Source organism: Setaria viridis, chromosome 2 (assembly GCF_005286985.2).
Source record: "Setaria viridis chromosome 2, Setaria_viridis_v4.0, whole genome shotgun sequence".
NCBI lineage: Eukaryota > Viridiplantae > Streptophyta > Magnoliopsida > Poales > Poaceae > Setaria > Setaria viridis.
In genome coordinates, this window is record NC_048264.2 from 8,740,975 (window position 1) to 8,763,481 (window position 22,507).

Here is a 22,507-nt window from a genome sequence, read left to right on the forward strand (position 1 = left end):
ACTGCTGAAGTTTTGGATGTCTCCGAATAATAAAATGGAGAAAACAGTGTGACTGAATGTTGCCCATCGTGTTGGTGTTGTGCTATGCATCTTCATGGATTTTTGATCTTGGAAGTTGCAGCAATCTGATTCTGCATAGTTTTATATCTCTATGTATCACTGCAACGTCTGATTTGATTTGGCATTGTAACATGCAGGAACGTTATAGCCTTTTTTTTGTTATATCGTTGTAGCTTTTTCTCAGGTCTATTGGAGCTTTTCTAAATTCTGTGGGCATCAAATTAAGGTAAGCAGCCACAAGATGCTAGATCCACAGCTACTAATTAAACCCAGATGGCTGCCAAATTTGAAACATGATCTAGCTACACAGGTGATGTATTTCTCAACACCATGACCATTTGTCCAACCATGTCAGTTCTTTGTACGCATCTTCATGAAGGCATTCTTGGACTTGATCCTTTGAGGTGTCTGTCATCCAACTACGTCAAATTGCATCCATGAGACTAAACCTTGTACACTTAGCAAACCATATTAGTGACTTACATTGACTCTGTTATCATTATTTACCAATATCAAAAATCCAAACTAGGGTCATTTTCCTTACGACATGTAAACACACATATTCGGTATACAAGGAGTAGTGATACCTTTTCGACCTGACGCAATAATTCAGAGAGCGAGATATTTGCTCCAACTCATATTTAACAGTGTCCGAAACGTTCACCTCAAACTGATCACCTTTAGCATCGACCATCTCTGTTTTCACCTTCCCTCAATCTCGTGACTTGCTCCGGTGATCGTCGGCGATCGGGTGAGAGGGTCGACCTCTTTCTGCCTGCTGAACTCAGGGGTGCTCGTCGAAGCCCAGTAGCTGCTCGTGGTGCAGCCACCGTCCCCGTCCCTGAGCTGCGATTCAGTGATGACGTAGCTTGGCTTCGCCACCTCCTCAGCCACCTCAGCTTTTCCAGTAAGCATCGCCACGACCCTCGACATTGCCGGTCGCTGGTGCGGTGAGCCCTGTGTGCAGATGAGCGCGACACGGATGACTCTCAGAACTTCCTCAGCATAGAATTCCTCGAGCCTCGGGTCCAGGATTTGCAGTGGTTGATTCCCTTCATACAGGCCCCAGGCCTGCAAATCAACATAGGCATATCAATATTCAGTATGCACTAAGAATGGATTGATCAGTGCTCCTGGATGGAAAGATCGTCGATCAGCTTACCCGCTCTAAGAGATAGACGTTCCTTTCCTCGAGGGAGTTATCGGTGTTCGATCGACCAGAAACAACCTCCAGGACGACAACCCCGAATGCGAAAACGTCAGCTTTTTCAGTCAGCTGGCCTCTCATTGCATACTCAGGAGCCAGATAGCCACTTGAGCAATGGTCAGGGAAGTTAAAAGCTTAAAATTGAGCTTCGGTGTTGGAAGGTACAGTCATAAGAAGAAGAATGGTGAAATGATCTTACAATGTGCCAGCAATTCTTGACGTGCTGACATGGGACTTGTTCTCTTCGTAGAGCTTGGCGAGTCCAAAATCGGAGACCTTGGGGGTGAGATCGGTGTCAAGTAGCACATTGCTGGCTTTGATGTCCCTGTGCACGATCCGGATGCTGGACTCCTCATGAAGGTAAGTTAGGCCTCTTGCAATGCCTAAAATAATCTCAAAGCGTGTTGACCAATCTAGCTTCATGCTACTATCTCCTGTGAATGCAGAAATAAGACATTTGAAATTTCGATAATGGCAAAGTGCAGAGAAGGAAATTCTTGAGAGTTGATGAAGTAAGGGACTTTTGTTAGCAGGGATGAAATAAGGCAATTTCGAATGTGCTAGGGATGCAGAAGTGTGCTCACCAAAGAGAGCTCGATCTAGGCTTCCATTTTCAAGGTACTCATAAACCAACAAATGCGTGTTACTGTCAATGCAGCATCCATGCAGTTTGACAAGATTCCTGTGTTGGACTGCAGAAATCGTTGCAACCTCTGCCACGAACTGTCTTTTCCCCTGATGAGATGATTGAGAAAGTTGTTTCACAGCTATCACTCTTCCATCAGTTAGCGTACCCTGCCAAACAAAGGCATTACTAAAGTTACATGTATATTTTGACCAGAGCCAACAAGGTCGCCGTAAAGTTAGATGCAGCTAACATATATACCAATAAGATAAATACTAGTCACAATTTCGCAAGATCAGATTAAATGGGGAAACGTTCACAACCTTATAGACTGGTCCGTATCCGCCTTCTCCAAGAATGTTCTGAGGGCTGAAATTGTCTGTAGCTAACTTGAGTTCAGCATAACTGAAGACATCAGGCTGTCCAATCAGGTCATACAGTTCTGCATGTTTCAAGGACACATGCATGAGAATATTTCATCTGAGAATTTTTATGTACGAGTTATGCGCTACAAATAGTAAATATATCTGATACCTTGTTGCTGTCGCGCTAGCCTTCTTCTCCTTTTTGTGAACATAAGTATTCCAAATAAGGCTACTAATCCTAAAACTGATGCACCAATCACTATTCCAGCGATCGCGCCAGCTTTGCTTTTCTTTTTCGGTACACCATTTCGTACAGTTGGAGTAAAATCTGGAAAAAGCTAAGGCCTAAGAGTTGTGCTTATCTAAGAAAAGCCAATGTAATGTGCTTCTTTACGTTAACCTAACGATTAGGCCAAGCTTACTTGGAGTGACGCTTAATGCTGAGATCATCGGCCCATAGTAACCTTGTTTAGGGATGCAGCAAGTGCCCTTGCCAGCCCAGAAGAGATGGATCTCAAGGAAGTTTTTCGACACAGTTGCTGTGTAACTCTTGCTAACTGCAGCAAAAGATTTTCCACCAGCCGTTTTCCTTATATTGAAGTTCTTTTCTCTAAGAGAACCCTATGCAAATGAAAATATTAGTGCTTTCAGACAAATAATCAAACAATTTATTAAATTATATCATGCATGCATTCAGTTTGTACAAACCTGAACATATATGTCAAAGACTCTCCTTCCTAGGCTTTGCCAAGTCTGTGTGTCGGGATAAGCAGTTTCTGCAAATTGTAGCACAACAGTGTAATTTCCATTCTCAAGTCCAAGACCATAGTATCTCAGTGACGATGCCGACATCCTTGCTGTTTGGAACAGTTCTGAATCTGCTGTGTTTTGAAACTGTTGGTTGGAGCTATATATTATGTTACTTCCATTTGGGGCCTGGTTGAATTTTCCTACATTGCTGACACCCCATCTTGTTTGACCGCTAACATAATATGATGAAGCCCCAAGGTCTGTAGGATCTAAATCGTACATAGTACTATCTGACCCTACCATAGACCTGTTACCGCCGCAGTCTACCGCGAAGGAATAATCTGCAATTGAGATGTGCATAATTACTATAACCTTTTACCAAGATCCCTGACATCCTGTTACCTGTTGGAGTTGATGCAATGGGAAATAATACATTGTGGAGAACCAAGGAAACAAGGAGTGTCTTGCTGGAGGCAGTTTAGTCCTGAAGGTAGAATACTGTGCACATAATTGAAGTCAAAATTACAAGTTGTTAGAAAGATTTTATTAAAACTCAATGCGGAAGTATAACTAGATGCCTACCTGTCATCGGTGCTATCGAGAACGAAGTTGTTTGCCACCAAATTCCTTGAACAAAACAAAAATTCGAGTATACCCAAGTTTCTTCCCTTATCTAGGAAACATAAATTTCAGAAATGTTTAACTTACAGATGCAAATATCTCTCAGTGGCCCAAGAAGGAAATTTTCCAGTGAGCAGGTTATATGAAAAATCTCTGCAAATAAAATAACGTACATATGAATAATGAATCTACCATTGAATTTTAGTCAAAATAATTTGTTCTATACAGGAAGATTACTTCTATGGTGAATTGATTGACATACAAATTTTTTAATGAAGCACTTTTCACATCAGGCAGGCTTCCTGAAAGGCTATTGTTCCCAAGAATCCTGAAAGGGGTGCAGTACAAGATGATCAAACATGGACATTGGCTTAGGTGGTGTTTGTATAGTGGAAATAATCGATCGAGGATGGGATGCCTTACAGGAATTCAAGTTTGTCCAGAGTAAGGATTGATCGAGGAACTTGGCCTGTGATATTATTAAAACTCAAGTCCCTGTGACATTCGACAGCAATGTTACTTGAGTAGACAGTTCATATTAAATTTCAGAAAAAAAACCAATAACGTCATAAATTGGCATAATGGCCCATGACTAAAAACTTACAGCAAGATTAAATTTGCAAGCTTAGAAATATTAACTGCTCCAAGATTACCAGATAACTTGCAGTTCCTCAATATCCTGTAAGAAACTTGCCACTTTGTTAATTAACATATAAAACTGTAAGGTTTATGGTTAAGGGTATCACGCACAGGGTACTCAAAGATGTCAGATTACTGATGAAGGCCAATGAAGAGCTTCCATTTACTATATCACCAATAATTCTGGTCATTGTATTTAGAACATCAGTCATCTCGACAAGCTTGACCTTCTAAACTATCACAGGAACAATGCTGCCAGAGTACGAAATACTTACAAGTTAGTCAACCTAGTTAGATTAGACAAACTTGCTGGAATCGGGCCTTCAAAAGAATTTCCATAGAGTACCCTACAAGTTCGTGCTTTCAGAAAAGAAGTAATATCATACCAAATCCGTTTGAATATAGAAAATACAAGCTCTATATATCCAGATGTTGTGCAGATCAGTTTAATGACATGGTTATGTGTCCTAATTCAAATGAGAAGAACATATGCAGAAAAGTTCTGCTGGACAGTTTCCAGTTGCCTCCTGAATAGGACAATAAATGACGTGTTAACAATTTAATAACTAATCTTACAGGTCTTCCAAATTAGTCAAACTCCCGAAATAATAAGGTATTTTCCCTGTGAAATCATTATCTGATGCTCGCCTGCAAGCACAAAAAAATATTTAAAATTCAACGTCTGGAAGCAAAATGAACATAACAACTGTAGCTCCGTTGTTGACCGTACAGAATCCTCAGCTTCTTAAGCTTTGAGAATGTTGAAGGGAATGGACCGCTAAAGCCACTACTATCAATGTACCTGTTAGGTAAACATTGCAGCAATTACCATGTTTAACAATAGAGGTCTCCTGGTTCAAATTCTAGCTCTACTAGAAGTAGTGTTTGGCAATTAGAAAGGGGGCATCTTACAATTGCTCAAGTTTGGAAAGGTTGCCCAGTTCTTCAGGAAGTCCACCAGTAAAATTGTCCAAACTGATTCCTCTGAAACAAAAGGAATAGGTCAGGAGAGACAGAATTTATTTGCATGCCATGCTACTAGCATAAAAAGGGGCATGCTTTCTCTGATGAGTCTTTTGATTCAAATATTTGAACCTATGAACTTATGAAGCACCATTTGAAAAGGGAAATTATACAGATGTTCTTAATGTATAAGTTACTTTCTTCATGAGAACTTATGCATATAGTTTGTGCCACATGGTTATATGACTTCGGGCTATCATAAATCTATAGATGCAAATTGAGCAGCTTTTTATTTTTTCTCGAACTATGCAGGAGAGCTGCGTGTCATTTCATTAAGATAGAAAAGAAAGTACATAGAGAGGGGGAGAGCCCCCAGACTAAGTACCAAACACACCCCAACACTCACAAAACACTACACACCCAAAACAAGGAAAGACCTGACCAGAGAGCACCAAGCCTAAGATGGTGCTACAAGCGACCTAGCAAGCAGCTCTTTGAGCTTAGAAGCTCCAGCCAAGCACCACAGGGTGCTTTCATTTGTTATGGCCTGCAGGAGCACCTGGGAGTTAGGGAGAACACCTTCAAGCACGCAAGAATTTCTACGTTTCCAAATCTCCCAAGCCACCAAAATGATGAGCGAATTTAAACCCTTTCGCCACTGATTTGGAGCAGCTCTAATGACTTTGCCCCACCACGCTGAGAAGCTAGAGGAGTTTACCGGCACATCAACTACCAGATTGAGATGTGAGAAGACCAAAGTCCAAATTTGTCTGGTAAAAACACAAGAAATTGAGCAGCTATGCAAGAAGTAATCTCTTACAGCAAGTTGACATTCGTGAGATTCCCAAGTTCCTTTGGAAGTGGTCCAGATAATGGATTAAATCCCAGGCTCCTTTAATTTTTGTATTAAAAAAATAAAAGATGGTTCAGACAAAACACGATGTATTACAAGAATCTATAACTCGGGTAAGTATAGCTCCTACAAGTGTTGCATTGCAGAAAAGTGCCCAATGAATGATGGAATGGGACCTGTCAAGTAATTTAGATCCAGGTTCCTGAAACAACACCAGAAACATCTAGCAGGATATTAACTGTTCAGAATTTGAAACATGGGGTTTAACTTATGTTTGCTGCAAAATATTAATTTACAGTTTAACAGTTGTTTATTGTCAAGATAGAAGATAAGAGTTAGAGAGCATACAGGTAAGTTAGATAGGTGAGGTTCTGCAGCTCTGAAGGTATCTGACCAACAACGTTCAGGGCGTATACCTTCCTGCTCAATAAACAAGAAGTCAGATAAATGATTCATATGGTACTAGTACAAAACGGTAATAGAGTGTCAGTTCATAAGGAATGGTTGGTGTCGGATTTTTGTTTCCGATTGCCCGTATATTTAACACACAAGATCTGAAGGGAAGGGTCGAATTTATTTTTCTTTTAAGCATGGAGAGAGGCAGAGAGCCAAGGCGCCCCCTGTGGTCTTCATCCCTGCGCGGGCCTGTGTTCCTGCAACCTTTCATTTGGAGAAGTCCGCAGAACTTAAGCTAAAGATAAACCATTTCGTGACGACATGGCCTGCTGGTGCCGGCGTCGAGCACCTAGCGTGCAGCTGAAACAAGACTGGGCGTACGCACAGCATGGTGATGTGGCAGACGGAGCTGTTGACGCCGAAGGAGCAGGCGCACGTGATTCCCGGGTTGAAATCGTTGTTGCCGTCGAGCCCGGTGCCGTCGACGGCGGCGCCGCTGCAGGGCTCGCCGCTGATGTTCCACGCCGGCGACGGCATCGCCTTCTGGCCCCATCTCCCCAGGATAGTGTTCAGCGCCGCCGCTGCACGCGCGCGCAAACCCGCGTTAACATGCAAGTAAATTGAGCCAGGCAAGAAAGTAACATGCAAGTAATTGTTAACATGCAAGTAAATTGAGCCAGGCAAGAAAGTAACATGCAAGTAATTGTTAACCATGGTAAAGGAGGTAGCGCATGGCAATTTCGAACCTTCGATCGGATCAGTTCTTGCTGCTTGCTGAGCCTGAACCAGAGGTTTTTCGAAGCATGAGCACACGAGCAACAGCCACGCCAGCACACCGCTGCTGCTGCTGCTGCTGTAGCGACGCCTCATCTCTCCACACGAACACGATGACACGATGTCTCTCACCGGTCTCCACAGAAATAATGCCCGGGCTGCTAGCTTGTTAAGTACTCGTCTTCTTACTTTATAGGTGTACTAAGATTTTCTAAAAAAAAGCTTAAATCGAAAAGCTCAATTTACTCTAAGATAATCTGCTGCGAAGGTTCCTCCGCTGTCATGTCTTAAGATTTAAGAACCCAGGGCTAGCAAAAATTAAGGAGTATACATACGTGTGCATTATTGTGTGATGAGCATGCATGTGTCTGCTGTGTATTGAAAACGATAATCTACTTTCTGACTTAAAACACTCGACAAAATGGATCCATTTTACTAGCTAGGCAAACTCTTTGAAAGAGGTGAGCTTGGTATCGCAGATATTGCACATGTACAAACCGGCAATCGTCTATCGAGTCATTTTTGCAATCCCGCATTCAGCCGCTGGCCTTGTACTTAGCACCTGGGAAAATGTTATGCAGGTACGGTCAAGCTCCATGGCATTATTAAGTCGTTATATTAGCACTTATGCATTTGCTGTTTCAAGTGTGAACACTAGACAGGCCTCATCCTACGCCATGTTCGTTTTCTCTAATATAGGCAGCTGTGGTTTGATTTTTAAAGCTAGATTATGAATAATCTAGGAGCTGCGTTTTTTCCATAAAGTTATTCTCAATGCAAAATTTCATATTTATGTTAAATATTTTCAAAAGTGTCACATAAGTAAGAATGTTTTAGTTCATAGATGAAATAGCTCACACAATGCATAATTTTATTTTTTATTATTTCCAAGGCTACATGCAAGACACAAAGATCTTGAAAACAGTGTACACATGATTTCATTCTCATAAAACTACTTTTTTCTCTCACCTCATAAATAGTGTGTCATATTATTAAAATTGTTTACGTGGCAACTCTTTTATTGTCCATGAAACTCCTATTGACAAAGGCATAATATATGTTGTTAAAATAAAAGGACATCACAGTTACATCAGTCATGTCAACCAAGCGTCTTTGTCATGCCTACCGTCGTCAGTCTTTGAAAGAGGCTTGGTGACCTTTATCATCGTACGTGACATCCATCAAATCAATGAGTAAAGACAGTGACATAAGTTGGGAAAAAATATCAAACTTTTTGGCTAAGGGTCGGTACCCATCGGAGAACCGTGACTTTGCGCAGCATCTAAATTATTAGTTCCCTGTAAACCGTTGATTACTCTCCCTCTGATCGAGGTCAAAATTGGCAGATATGAACGATCCGATCTCTGAACCAATCTCCTAACCGGTCATATCGGTTTGGTCAAAGTACTCCAAATATAAATTGGACTTCACTATTGTATAGCTCTCATCGAGTAGATTCAAATTAATATATAGAACGTCCGATAACGTCCGATTTGGAGTTCGGATGAGAGAGTTATGACCTCGGGAAGATCCGCTCTCGAGGAGACATGTCAGACTAGTTCGCACACCGGTCAGACTGGTTTGGGTCTGTAGAGTTTGAGTAGGAGTTGCATTTGCACGAGATTCGTTAAGGTTTCGACTCCATTAGGAGCAAGACCTCCCCTTCCTATAAATATAAAGGGCCACGGCTGATTGAGAGGTATATAATCGATCAAAAACATTATCAATATACTATTTTGCCTTTTATCTTTTCTCTTTGCCCTAGCTTTTCCAATGCCCATCTGTTGTTCTTCCTTCGTCTCTATGACGGCTGAGGATGTTCTAGGTGGCCTGTTGATCCTAGAATAACCCAAGGTATGCCTGCCTTGATGGGGTTCCTCCTAGGCGAGCGTTTGTTAGTTTCATCACCGGGCTTCTCGGTTTCGACCAGTCTAACCGGCCGCCCACACCAGTCTGGCCGGCCCGCACAGAGGAGCTGCAAGGAGCCCCTCTACGCGCTGCACATTCGAGTGCGTTCGTGTGTTGGCCTGATTTTAGTACCAACATATTTTTGGCGACTCCTTGGGGAATGAGAATCTGGCTATCATGGCTATCCATCAAACTCCAGCAATATGATGGCATTAGAAGGATTATCTGAAGAACTACTCAAGGGCGTCAATGAGACAGTGTTGCCTCAATGTTATCAAGTAGCGGAACAAGGTGCCATCATGATGAAGATATCTATCTTCAACGAGTTGAGGAGGTACAATCTACGAAAGATTAGTGAGTCCACTAATTTTATAAGTGGTTTGCTTAGATTTGTGGATGAGTTAATTAATAAAATGAATAGTGTAGATCTGGTTCCTATTAATCAAGAGTCGGTTACTAAAAAGCCAGCTACTATTATGCCTAATTCTTGCAAAAACTTGCTGATCAATGATGTTGTTGGTTGAGAAACAAGTTGTCAATCTCAAGCCAAAGTTGTTGACCCAAAATCCCCTAGCAAGAGTACATACACTGCATCTAGTACTTCCACGCTCGGGGGCAACAAAACAAAAGCAAAGGTGCCGGTTGTGCCGCAACTGGTCTAACCAGTTTGCAAACCGGTCTAACCGCTTCTTTTAGGGTTAAGCAAAATAAACCAAAATTAAAGATGGTCAAACCCAAGAAACTCGAGATTGGTGTTTGGAAAATTGTTGAATCCAAAGGCCGTCATAAGCACGAAAAGGAAAAGCTGAAGCTAAATAAGAAGCTTCTGGCTAAATCCTCAAAACAAAATGATATCAAAGGAAGAGTTCTTCGTCACCAAGAGCAAATAAGTATCAACGATCATCTCATTGGTCTTCATCATTTATTCCAGATATCAAAGGAAGAGCTCTTCATCACCAAGAGCAAAGAAGCATCAACATTCATCTCATTAGTCTTCATCGTTTATTCCATCGATGCATATGCAATGGAATGTGTATTCAAGTATATCTAATTATAATCCATGATTTTGGTATAATCCTTTGTCTTTATTTTTATAATTATCAATATTATGCTTATGATTCACCAAGGAGCCATAATTGGCCGCCATGGCCACATCAAGATTTCAGTTATTAGATATGCTGAGATGCTTAGAAGCCGAAATAGTAGTTTCATACATATTGTACTTGCTAGGATTTTATTTCGGCTACATTGGCATCCATAAAGAGTTTTGAGACCGTCATATGGGCGATGTATTGTTTATCATCATCTTTAGATAATTTTGATTATTGAGAATGTTTTCTGGCACGCAAGCTTTGCCATAAAATAGGGGGGTATGAGTTCGAGGTCAAAATTGGTAGATCTGGACGATCAGGTCTCTGAACCAGTCTCCCAACTGGTCAGACCGATTTGGTCAAAGTACTCCAAATGTAAATTGGACTTCATCTTTGAGCTCTCGTCAAGTAGATCAAAATTAAGATATAGAACGTCCAATTTAGAGTTCGGAGAGAGTTATGACCTCGGGAAGATCTGCCCCTAAGGAGACCGGTCAGACGGTTCACACACCGGTCAGACTGGTTTGGGTCTATAGAGTCCGAGTAGAAGTTGTATTTTTGCATGATATTTGTTAGGGTTTCGACTCCATTAGGGGCAAGACCTCCCCTCCCTATAAATATAAGGGCCACGGCCAATTGAGAGGTATCCAATTGATCAAAAACATTATCAATCTACTATTTTACCCTTTTACCTTTTCTCTTTGCCCTAACTTTTCCAATCCCCATCCGCTGTTCTTCCTTCATCTCTACGATATCTGAGGATGTTCTAGATAGCCTGTCGATCCTAAAACAACCCAAGGTGCGCCTGCCCTGATGGATCCCTCCCAAGCAAGCGTTTGTTGGTTTCATCACCGGGCTCACCAGCGAAACCGGTTTGACCGGCCGCCCACACCGATCTGATTGGCCCGCGCAGAGGAGTTGCAAGGAGCCCCTCCGCATGCGGCATGTTCGAGTGCGTTCGTGTGTTGGCTCGATTTTAACGCCAACACCCTCCATGCATGTTAAAATGTTTATCGCTTTTAATTTTTTTCTTATAAAGTTTGACCATTCGTATTATTCAAAAACTAATTACAAATATACGAAAAGGTAAATTATACTTGAAATATTTTTTGTAATAAAGAGAATCATAAACAGAATAAATGGTATTTACATTTTTTAACAAGATAATGGTGAAATGTCGTGACAAAAATCAATAATGATACATATTCGATATGAGGAGGTATTATATTTTTTTGACATAAGCCTCGATGACCTCTACCACCATATTCTTCCTCTTCCTTTTCCTTTCGTCTCTCTTGGTTTTCTTAGCTTGCATTGGCAACATCTTATCTCTCGGCAGCCTCGGTGATTTCTCTGGCGACTCGCGCACGGCATTGACGAATCCCACGTACGGCGTCACCGACGACGCATAAGGTGTCATTAGTTTACTTGTTTGGTTTAATTTCGCTCACGGCTGTCAAAAAGGCGCGCAGCACGCGCGCGGCGAGCCTGGCGTAAGTTCACATGCGAAGCCGTGTCCAGTGTACGTCCACGGGGGGTGACGCGCGCACAGGCACAGTCTCTTTGCTATAATTTCACAGGCACAGTGCATACAGTTTTCTTTAGGAGGGTGCACTGCATACAGTATACTAGTACAGGATTTATACTCCCCTCGTATAAGTGCCGCAGCCCCATGCTCCCAAAATTTACGAGCAATCACAACCGGAACCCAATCACTACCTCCACCAGCAAGCAACACAGGCTTGCAATATTTCACCACCCAGTGGCGGAGGACGGATAAAAACTGAGGTATGGCGGTGTGGATTGAGCTTCGAGCAATCAAACTTGCCATTTGTTGTGCAGGCCCGTTGCCTCCTTTGCTGCTAAGCTAGGCTCCACCATCCTACCTTCCTATACCATTAAAATGCTTCTCCAATAGCAGAACTAAAATGGAATAACCTGAGAATTAAGAGAGATGATGCATGGTCATCCGCCACTGTCATCACCGGAACAAAGGATAGAATATCGGTAAGTAGTAGGAACAGCGTTCAAATCGATCACTTCAAACCGATCACATTTTTTTTAGCCTAAACCGATCACATTTAGCAGCAGCGATCATCTCTTTTTTTTCACCTTCCTTCGATCTGGTGACTTGCTCCGGTGATCGTCGGCGACTGGGTGGGAGGGTCGGCCTCTTTCATCCTGCTCAACTCAGGGGTGGTCGTCGACCCCCAGTAGCTGCTCGTGGTGGTGCAGCTACTGCTGCCGCCGCCCCTGAGCTGCCAGTCAGTGACAACGTAGCTTGGCTTCGCCACCTCGTCTGCCACCTCAGCTTTTCCGGTAAGCATTGCCACGACCCTCGACATCGGCGGCCGCTGGTGCGGTGAGCCCTGCGTGCAGATGAGCGCGACATGGATGACCCTCAGAGCTTCCTCGGCGTCGAATTCCTTAAGCCTCGGATCCAGGATTCGGAGCGGCTGCTTCCCTTCGTACAACTCCCATGCCTGTAAATTAACATATAGGCACAGCATGATGCATTTATTAAGCAATAGCGCCTATGCAAGTAGGAATGGATTGGGGAATTTTCCTGGATGGAGAAGGTGGAAAAGGTTTTGGAACACCTTACCCACTCTAAAAGATAGATGCTGCTTTCCTTGAGGGAGCTGTCAGTGTTGGATCGACCAGAGACAGCCTCCAGGGCGACCACCCCGAACGCGAAAACGTCGACCTTTTCAGTCAGCTGGCCTCTCATTGCATATTCAGGAGCCAGATAGCCACTTGAACAATGATCACGGAAGTTAGTGTTAGCATCGGTGTTGGAAGGTACAGACGTAAGCAGAGCAACGGTGAATGTTCTTACAATGTGCCAGCGATCCTCGTCGTGCTGACATGGGACTTGTTCTCCTCGTAGAGCTTGGCGAGTCCAAAGTCGGAGACCTTGGGGCTGAGATTGGTGTCAAGTAGGACATTGCTGGCTTTGATGTCCCTGTGCACGATCCGGATGCTGGACTCCTCATGAAGGTAAGTTAGGCCTCTTGCAATGCCTAAAATAATCTCAAAGCGTGTTGACCAATCTAGCTTCATGCTACTATCTCCTGTGAATGCAGAAATAAGACATTTGAAATTTCGATAATGGCAAAGTGCAGAGAAGGAAATTCTTGAGAGTTGATGAAGTAAGGGACTTTTGTTAGCAGGGATGAAATAGAGGCAATTTCGAATGTGCTAGGGATGCAGAAGTGTGCTCACCAAAGAGAGCTCGATCTAGGCTTCCATTTTCAAGGTACTCATAAACCAACAAATGCGTGTTACTGTCAATGCAGCATCCATGCAGTTTGACAAGATTCCTGTGTTGGACTGCAGAAATCGTTGCAACCTCTGCCACGAACTGTCTTTTCCCCTGATGAGATGATTGAGAAAGTTGTTTCACAGCTATCACTCTTCCATCAGTTAGCGTACCCTGCCAAACAAAGGCATTACTAAAGTTACATGTATATTTTGACCAGAGCCAGCAAGGTCGCCGTAAAGTTAGATGCAGCTAACATATATACCAATAAGATAAATACTAGTCACAATTTCGCAAGATCAGATTAAATGGGGAAACGTTAGCATGCCCTGCCAAAATGAAGGCATTAATAAAGTTGCATGTATATTTTGACGAGAGACCAACAAGGTCGCCAGAAAGTGGGCTACCTTATAGACTGGTCCATATCCACCTTCACCAAGAATGTTTTGAGGGTTGAAATTATTTGTAGCTAACTTGAGTTCATCGTAGCTGAAGACATTAGGCTGTCCAATCATGTCGTACAGTTCTGCATTTTTTTCAAGGACACATGCTTGAGAAAATATTTCATCTGAGAATTTTGATTATGAGTTATGTATGACATACAGTAGTAAGTATATTTGATACCTTGCCTCTGTTGTGCCAATCTTCTTCTCCTTTTCGTGAATAAACATATTCCAAATAAGGCTGCTAATCCTAAAACTGATGCACCAATCATTACTCCAACAATTGCACCAGCTTTGCTTTTCTTTTTCGGTACACCATTTCGCACAGTTGGAGTAAAATCTGGAAAAAACTAAGGCCTAAGGATTTTGCTTATAACTGAGAACAAGCCAGTGTAATGTACTTCTTCTTTATGTTAACCTAACGGTTAGGCCAGGCTTACTTGGAGTAACGCTTAATGCTGAGATCATTGGCCCATAGTAACCTTGTGTGGGGATACAGCAGGTGCCCTTGCCAGCCCAGAAGAGATGGATCTCAAGGAAGTTTTTCGACACAGTTGCCGTGTAACTCTTGCTAACTGCAGTAAAAGATTTTCCACCAGCCGTCTTCCTTATATTGAAGTTCTTTTCTCTAAGGGAACCCTATGCAAATGAAAATATTAGTACTTCCAGACAAAGAGTTAAACTGTTTATTAAAGTAAATCATGAATGCTTTTAATTTCTACGTACTTGGATATATATGTCAAAGACTCTCCTTCCTAGGCTTTGCCAAGTCTGTGTGTCGGGATAAGCAGTTTCTGCAAATTGTAGCACAACAGTGTAATTTCCATTCTCAAGTCCAAGGCCGTAGTATCTCAGCGACGATGCTGACATCCTTGCAGTTTGGAACAGTTCTGTATCCTCTGCATTCTGAAACTGCTGGTTGGAGCTATATATTATGTTACTTCCATTTGGGGCCTGGTTGAACTTTCCTACATTGCTGACACCCCATCTTGTTTGACCGGTGACGTAATATGATGCAGCCCCAAGGTCTGTAAAATCTACATCGTAGAAGGTATTATCTGACCCTGTCATAGAACTATTGCTGCCGCAGTCAATCGCAAAGGAGTAATCTGCAGTTAAAATGCGCGTAATCACTATAACCATTTACTGAAATCCCTTGCGTCCTGTTACTTCTACGGAAGATGAAGAGTGAAAAACATACACTCTGGAAAACCAAGGAAACAAGGAGTGCCTTGCTGGAGGCAGTTTAGTCCTGCAGGTAGAATACTGTGCAAATAATTGTTCAAGTTGTTAGAAAGATTTAGTTAAAACTTTAGCTCTTGCAGAAGTCCAACAGATTCTTACCTGTTGTTGGTACTACCAAGAACAAAGTTGTTTGCCACCAAATTCCTTGCACAGAAAAAAAAATCGAGTATATCCAATTCTTTTTCCTAGCTATAAGACACAAATTTCAGAAATGTTTAACTTACAGACGCAAATTGCTCTCAGTAGCCCAAGAAGGAAAGCTTCCGGTGAGCTGGTTGTATGAAAAATCTCTGCAAATTAAATAAAGTAACTTACATATGAAATAATGAATATGCCATTGGTATAGGTAAATAATTTGTGCTATGTAAGATTACTGCTACGCTGAATTAATTGGTTGACATACAAATTTTTTAATGAAGGGCTTTTCACATCAGGCAGGCTTCCTGTAAGGCTATTGTTCCCAAGAAACCTGAAATGGGTACAGGACAAGATGGTGAAACATGGACACCGGCTTAGGTGGTGTTTGTATAGTGGAAATAACCGATTATGAATTCCTTACAGGAATTCAAGTTTGTCGAGCGTAAGAATTGATGGAGGAACTTGGCCTGTGATATTATTAAAGCTCAAGTCCCTGTGCCGTAGGACAGCAATGTTACTTGAGCAGACACTTCAAATTAAAATTTCAGGAAAAAAACCAATAACATCATAAACTGGTGCGATAACCCATAATTAAAAACTTACAGCAATATTAAATTTGCAAGCTTAGAAATATTAACTTCTCCAAGATTACCAGATACCTTGCAGTTCCTCAGTATGCTGTAAGAAAGATACTCAATCTCAGTAACATATAAAACTGCAATGTCTACAGTTAAAGGTGTCACGCACAGGGTACTCAAAGATGACAGATTACTGATGAAGGCCAACGAAGAGCTTCCGCTTAGAATATCACCGACCGCTCTGTTCATTGTATTTAAACATCAGTTGTCTTGGCAAGCTTGACCTTCTAAGTTCTAATAACCACAGGAACAATGTTGCCAAAGTACAAAATACTTACAGGTTTGTCAACCTGGTTAGATTAGACAAACTTGCTGGAATCGGGCCCTCAAAAGAGTTTCCTTGGAATGCCCTACAGGTTAGAGCTTTCAGAAAAAAAGGTAATAACATACCAAATACATTTGAGTATAGGAAAAAGAAAGCTTTATATATCCAGATGTTATGTGGACCAGTTTGATGACATGGTTACGTGTCCTAATTCAAATGGGAAGAACTGGACACTTTCCAGCTGTCTCCCGAATAGGACACAATACATGATGTGTTAACAACTTTTAACAAATATAATCTTACATATCTTCCAAATTTGTCAAACTCCCCAAATAATCAGGCATTTTCCCTGTGAAGTCATTATCCGATGCCCGCCTGCAAGCACAACAAAGTATTTAACATTGAGCATATGGAAGCACAATGAACATAAAAGCTATGGTTCTATTATTGACCATACAGAATCCTCAGCTTCTTAAGCTTTGAGAATGTCGAAGGGAAGGGACCACTTAAGCCACTGCTATCAGTGTACCTGTTAGGGAAACATTGCAGCAATTATCATGTTCAACAACAGAGATCTTGCCTGTTCAAATATTTAGTTCTTTCAGAAGTAGTGTTTGGCAATTATAAAGGGCCTTACAATTGCTCAAGTTTGGACAGGTTGCCAAGTTCTTCAGGAAGTCCACCACTAAAATTGTCCAAACTGATGCCTCTGAAACGAAAGGAAATGCTCTCCTTTTGGATTTCACTCTAACATATATGGAACACCATTTGGAAATGAAAAATACACTGCTGTGCTTAATATATAAGTTACGCTATGCATTTAGTTTGTGCCATATGATTATATTACTTCAGGCTATCATGAATCTACAGTTGAAAGTTGAGCATCTATGCAAGAAGGATATCTTACAGCAAGTTGAGATTCGTGAGATTCCCAAGTTCCTTTGGAAGTGGTCCAGAGAATGGATTGAATCCCAGGCTCCTGTAGTTTTGGTATGAAAAAATGAAAGATAGTTCAGACAACACTAATAGGTGGAGATTACAAGAATCTTGAACTTGAAGTATAACCCCTACAAGTGTTGCATTCCGGAAAATTGGCCAATGAATGATGGAATTGGACCTGTCAAATAATTTTGATCCAGGTTCCTGAAACAACACCAGAAACATCTAGCGCATTAACAGCAAAGAATTTGACACATGGAGTTAGTTGTTCATCACTGGGATAGAAGATAAGAGTTACATAGCGTACAGGTAAGTTAGGTAGGTGAGGTTCTGCAGTTCTGAAGGTATCTGACCGACAACGTTCAATGCGTATACCCTCCTGTACGAATGAACAAGAAGTCGGAAAAATTAGTTCGCTTGGTACTAGTACAAAAGGATGATACAGTGTCAGTTCATAAGAACTGGTTTGCGTAAAATTTTCGTTCCCGACTGTACAGTTGGTTGGTAACCTCCAAGGCTCCAACCTTCACAAATAATTTTCCAAGGCTCCAGTGCCCAATGAACCAAGGTACTACTGCAGTCTTTTCCGCAAAAAAAAAACAATTTTGCCCCTTCGTTTCAGTTCTTTCCTTTCATTTCCTTCCTACTGAGTAATTGTCTAAGGTTCAAGGATGAACTGCGACTACATGTTTGCGAAGAGGTTCGCAGCACACAAAATCTTAAGAGGGGATTTGAATTTTTTTTTAAATATAACGGAGAGAGCCAAGGCTCCCCCTAGCCTCCTGGTGTATTCATCCCTGAACGGGCCTGTGTTCCTGCCAGCTTCCATGGACAAATCTGCAGAACTTAAGCAAAAAAGCAAAGGATTTTCATGACGGCATGGCCTCTTGGCGTCGAGCACCTAGTGTGCAGCCGAACCATTACCAAGACAGAGGGCATACGTACAGCTTGGTGATGTGGCAGACGGTGTTGTTGTCGAAGGAGCAGAGGCACGTGATGCCCGGGTTGAACTTGTAGTTGCCGTCGAGCTCGGTGCCGTCGACGGCGGCACCGCTACAGGGCTCGCCGCTGATGTTCCACGCCGCCGGCGACCGCGTCGCCTTCTTGCCCCATCTCCCCAGGATGGTGTTCAGCGCCGCCACTGCGCGCCCGCGTTAACATGCAAGTAAATTAATAACCATATATAGTAAAATAAAGGATGCAGCGCATGGTAGTTTCGAACCTTCGATTGGATCAGTGCTTGCTGCTTGCTGAGCCTGAACAAGAGATGCTTCGAAGCATGAGCACACGAGCACCAGACACACAAGCACACGGCTACTGCAGCTGTAGCGACGCCTCATCTCTCCCCACGATGCCGAGGCTGCTACTTTCTCTCTCACCGGAGAAACGATGTCCGGGCTGCTAGCTTTTAAGTACACATCTTATTGATGGGTGCAATAGGACGTTTTAAAAAGCTTTAGAAATAGAAAAGGTTCATTTTACTCTAAAATAATCTGGTTACGGCAAAAGTTAGTTGTGGCTGTGGGAGACCACCTTATAGTTAAAATATCATCCTTAGTGCGGGTGCTCATCATACTTTTGAAATATTTAATTTCTTATCATCTTCATCTTTGCAAATGCTCCTACTTTTTTTACCATGGAAGAGAGTGAAAGATCCCCATATTTTTCAACTTATTATTTCTCTAATAACAATAAGCAACGTGCATGTCGACACAGATAAACGCTTGTAGCACTCAGAGATTAGTTGACACGTCGGCCATGACCGGAATTATTGTTTGCCCAAAATTTTAATATGGTGATCGAAAGATACACTATTTGATCTAAAATTTGGATGAAAAATTCACGAATTTTGGTGCGGCTAACCGAGAAAAAAAAATCAGAAAATGAAATCTCAATACCTGAAAGTGCATACATGTGAGCGCATGTCTGTGCTATGTGTTTTTGAAAACAATAATCTTTGGCAGAGGAGAGTTTAGTAATTCTTTTCTTTTCAATCTCGCATTAGGTCAAGCTCTGAGGATGAATGCTGCTATTATGGCATCATTAGCACTTGCTGTTGCAGTTTGGATAGGCTTCATCATCTTTTGAGTGAAGCTGGTTTTCTTTGGAGGAGGTAAGCCGGGTGGCCAGTATCATCGTACGTGCACATCCACATCCACATCCACATCCATCCATCAAATCAGCGTGAGTAAAGAGGGTGATCGACATATGTTGGGAAGAAACAGAGGAGAGGGGTGTTTGGTTCTTTATTCCCTTGTCACATCGAATGGATATTAATTAGGAGTATTAAACATAGACTAATTACAGAACCAATTGTACAGATGGAGGCTAATTTGCGAGACGAATCTATTAAGCCTAATTAGTCCGTGATTTGACAATGTGATGCTACAGTAAACATATGCTAATCATGAATTAATTATACTTAATAAATTCATCTCGCAAATTAACCTCCACCTGTGTAATTAGTTTTATAATTAACTCATGTTTAATCCTCCTAATTAGTCTTCGAAGATTTGATGTGACATGACCTAGACTTTAGCTCAAGGATCCAAATACCCCCCGTATATCAAACTTTTTACTGGTTATTACACAATGGTCGATGATGTCTCGATCCAGGAACGTGACCTTGTTCGCGCGATATTTCGTTGCAGTTTGCTTCCCTACGAACCTTAGTTTTTACGGACGTCGTGGAATATGTGTGGCTCGAAGCTAGCCGATGGCGACCTTTGACCAGCCCGTCCCCTTTGCAACTGCTAGAGAATAGTGCTAGTATACCAAGCTTTGGCAGTGCATGAGAAGCACGTCAGATCGAGTCCCCGCAACCCGTACTGCATGCACTGCAAGTTGCCTGAATTGAGACATTGCTACGTAGTGACCTGCATGCGGACATGTGGACGACGACTTGACCCAAAGGGGCGGAGGAGTGTTAATAGTTAGATCAGGTGCGTGCATCTGTCCTACTCTTTTATAGGTAATGGATGAGTCTTAGGACTTCAACCTTCAACCTTCCGCACCAGCTTTTGTCACCCTCATCGTGTGCAGGAGGATTGTGGGCCGGCCCAACTGGGGACGGACGGGCTCAGTAGTGCTGCACACGACAGGAATTCGGGCCCAAACTTTTGTGTGCCGAGAGAGAGAACGGATCTTTGGGCCGGCCCAAGCTTTTAAGCAGGCACGAATTCTTTTGCAGGCTCCGTTTCGAGTCTCGTTCGACTCCCGACGAGATACGCAGCTACGCTTTCCTCCGAAAGCGAGAAGAAACCGTGCGCCTCACCTCTCACGACGCCTCCTCCCTCCCTCTCCTGCCCCGCGGGCCCCACTTTCCAGCGACACGTCCCCCCGACCGCAGCACGAGCAGCAGTACAGTACAGTAACCGCCCGGCGCCCTCCGCTTTCGTCGCGGCCACGGAGGCCGGGCTGGACTCTCGTAGCCCCCAAGTTTGCCGCAGCCACGCCCCAGCTGGCCGAGTCCCACCCGCACACGCCCCGGCCCCTCCCCCCATATAACCGCCGCACCCCCGCGCTCCCAAAACCCCACCACCACCACGCCTCGCCTCGCAACCGAAACGCAATCGCCGCCGCCGCACCGCAACCCGCCGTTTCGAGATGAAGTTCGTCGCCGCGTACCTGCTGGCGTGCCTGGGCGCCGAGTCCGCCGCCGAGGGAGGCGCCGCCCCGGCGGCCCCAGCGCTCCCGAGCAAGGAGGACGTGCGCCGCATCCTGGGCTCGGTGGGCGCCGAGGTGGAGGAGGACCGGCTGGACCTGCTGTTTGCGCAGCTGGAGGGCAAGGACGTCGCCGAACTCATCGCCGCGGGGAGGGAGCAGCTCGCCTACGCGCCGTCCGGGGCCGCCGCCGTCGCCGTCGGGGGTGCGCCGGCTGCCGCCGCCGCCGCCGCCGCCGAGGCCAAGGAGGAGGAGAAGGAGGAGGAGAAGGAGGAGGAGGAGGAGGAGGAGGAGGAGGAGAACATCTTCAGCCTCTTCGACGACTGATCGCCCGGACGCGCGCGGCCTCTCCTCCCGACGAGATGATGAGTTGAGATGATCCCTGTGCTGCGTTACCTCCTGTTGTTAGCTCTAGTTGGTTGCTGGTAGTAGTAGTAACAGTAGTAGTCTTCTGAGTTTGATAGATCTATGGTCGCTTGTTGTCTAGCTTTTGGGTGGCCAGATTAGTCTTGTTGATCGGAGATCTGAGTCTGTTCTAATCGAGTACAAGTAGCGTGTTCCAATCTTGTTAGCGGAAGATACTATCCCGCATTGCAATCCCAACTGTTTTGGTCTTTCCAGTGTCATGGACATTCAACGTTGGCGATCCTGCATTGTGATTCTGGTGTTACGTAGGTAGGACGCATCATGGGAGGATGGCGATCGATCGGATCCAACTGCGGTTGCCATAGATTTTCCCTTCTGAACGACTGGACCAGGAAGCCTGATGCTCCTGCCAATGTGGCTTCGTCTCAAAAAGAAAATGAAAATAAATAAATAAAAAAGCAAGAAACAACCCGAGTGGTGAAAACAGAGCACAACAGAGTCGCCTACAACTTCCCTCCAAACTCCCAACTTTGATACTATGCAAAAAGAAGATTCCCCATCACATCAAACTTGCGGTACATGCATGGAGTACTAAATGTAGACGAAATCAAAAACTAATTGCACAGTTTTGTTGTACTTTGCGAGACGAATCTTTTGAGCCTAATTAGTCAATATTTGGACAATAATTCACAAATACAAACGAAACGCTACAGTGTCGCATTTATGGCAAAATGCCAATTTTGCAACTCCCAACTTGGGAAGTAAACAAGATCCTGGGATGCAAGTGGTGAAAACAAGGTAAGTCACGGATTCAGATTTTAGTCGGTTTCATGCATGTCGCAAATATACTTCTAGAATATAGTTGTAGTGGTGAAACTATGGTGCTGGTCTGCGTTTGATCTGTACTCCCTTCTTGTCTGGAGATGGACCCTGTCTGTTCTAATCGAGTTGGAGCAGTGTGTGGTTCAATCTTATTAGCGGTGATAATTTGCTATTATGCTGCATTGCCATCCCAGCTGTTTGGACATTCGAGTAAAAACAATCGGAGTGGTGAAACAGAGGAAAACAGAGCCGCCTAGTAAAAACAATCGATTGCAGAGGAAAACAGAGCCACCAAAACCTCAAGCTTGCTTTCTTGCTCTCTGACGCTGCCTGCATGGTATCACGCTGGAATTGGTCCCGATGCTAACGGACAGTTAGCGAAAATCTGAAGTTAGACTTCAACTAAAATTTCAGTATTGATGTTTCAGCTCCCTGTTTCGGGTGAGACTCAGTGAATTTACTATTTCCTGCAAA

At 43.3% G+C, this 22,507-nt stretch overlaps 2 protein-coding genes across 2 annotated transcripts; one reads left to right on the top strand and one right to left on the bottom strand.

Annotated features, from left to right (window-relative positions):
* Positions 1–498: 498 nt before the first annotated feature.
* LOC117845315 (uncharacterized) lies at positions 499–18,593 on the bottom strand. Its single transcript, XM_072291784.1, is given in 47 exon segments — positions 499–1,131; positions 1,223–1,373; positions 1,467–1,701; positions 1,852–2,062; positions 2,216–2,334; positions 2,427–2,585; positions 2,680–2,878; positions 2,966–3,348; positions 3,441–3,505; positions 3,590–3,634; positions 3,716–3,781; positions 3,891–3,956; positions 4,052–4,123; positions 4,233–4,333; positions 4,336–4,450; positions 4,543–4,614; positions 4,844–4,915; positions 4,998–5,069; positions 5,180–5,251; positions 6,051–6,122; positions 6,214–6,285; positions 6,432–6,503; positions 6,865–7,060; positions 7,226–7,454; positions 12,364–12,735; positions 12,858–13,008; positions 13,092–13,326; positions 13,478–13,688; positions 13,922–14,040; positions 14,139–14,297; positions 14,398–14,596; positions 14,684–15,066; positions 15,159–15,346; positions 15,427–15,492; positions 15,606–15,671; positions 15,762–15,833; positions 15,944–16,018; positions 16,088–16,159; positions 16,257–16,328; positions 16,547–16,618; positions 16,701–16,772; positions 16,881–16,952; positions 17,151–17,222; positions 17,315–17,386; positions 17,490–17,561; positions 18,128–18,323; positions 18,405–18,593. Coding segments are annotated over 47 exon segments (6,471 nt in total). The 5' UTR covers positions 18,523–18,593; the 3' UTR covers positions 499–762.
* Positions 18,594–20,145: 1,552 nt separating this feature from the next.
* Positions 20,146–21,471, top strand: LOC117845829 (large ribosomal subunit protein P2B). The gene has a single exon (XM_034726914.2). It carries the CDS (start codon positions 20,789–20,791, stop codon positions 21,170–21,172), a length of 384 nt encoding a protein of 127 aa, XP_034582805.1. The 5' UTR covers positions 20,146–20,788; the 3' UTR covers positions 21,173–21,471.
* Positions 21,472–22,507: the final 1,036 nt, after the last annotated feature.

Coding starts and splice junctions, on each gene's coding strand:
- LOC117845829 (XM_034726914.2), top strand. CDS start 20,789: ATGAAGTTCGTCGCCGCGTACCTGCTGGCGTGCCTGGGCGCCGAGTCC.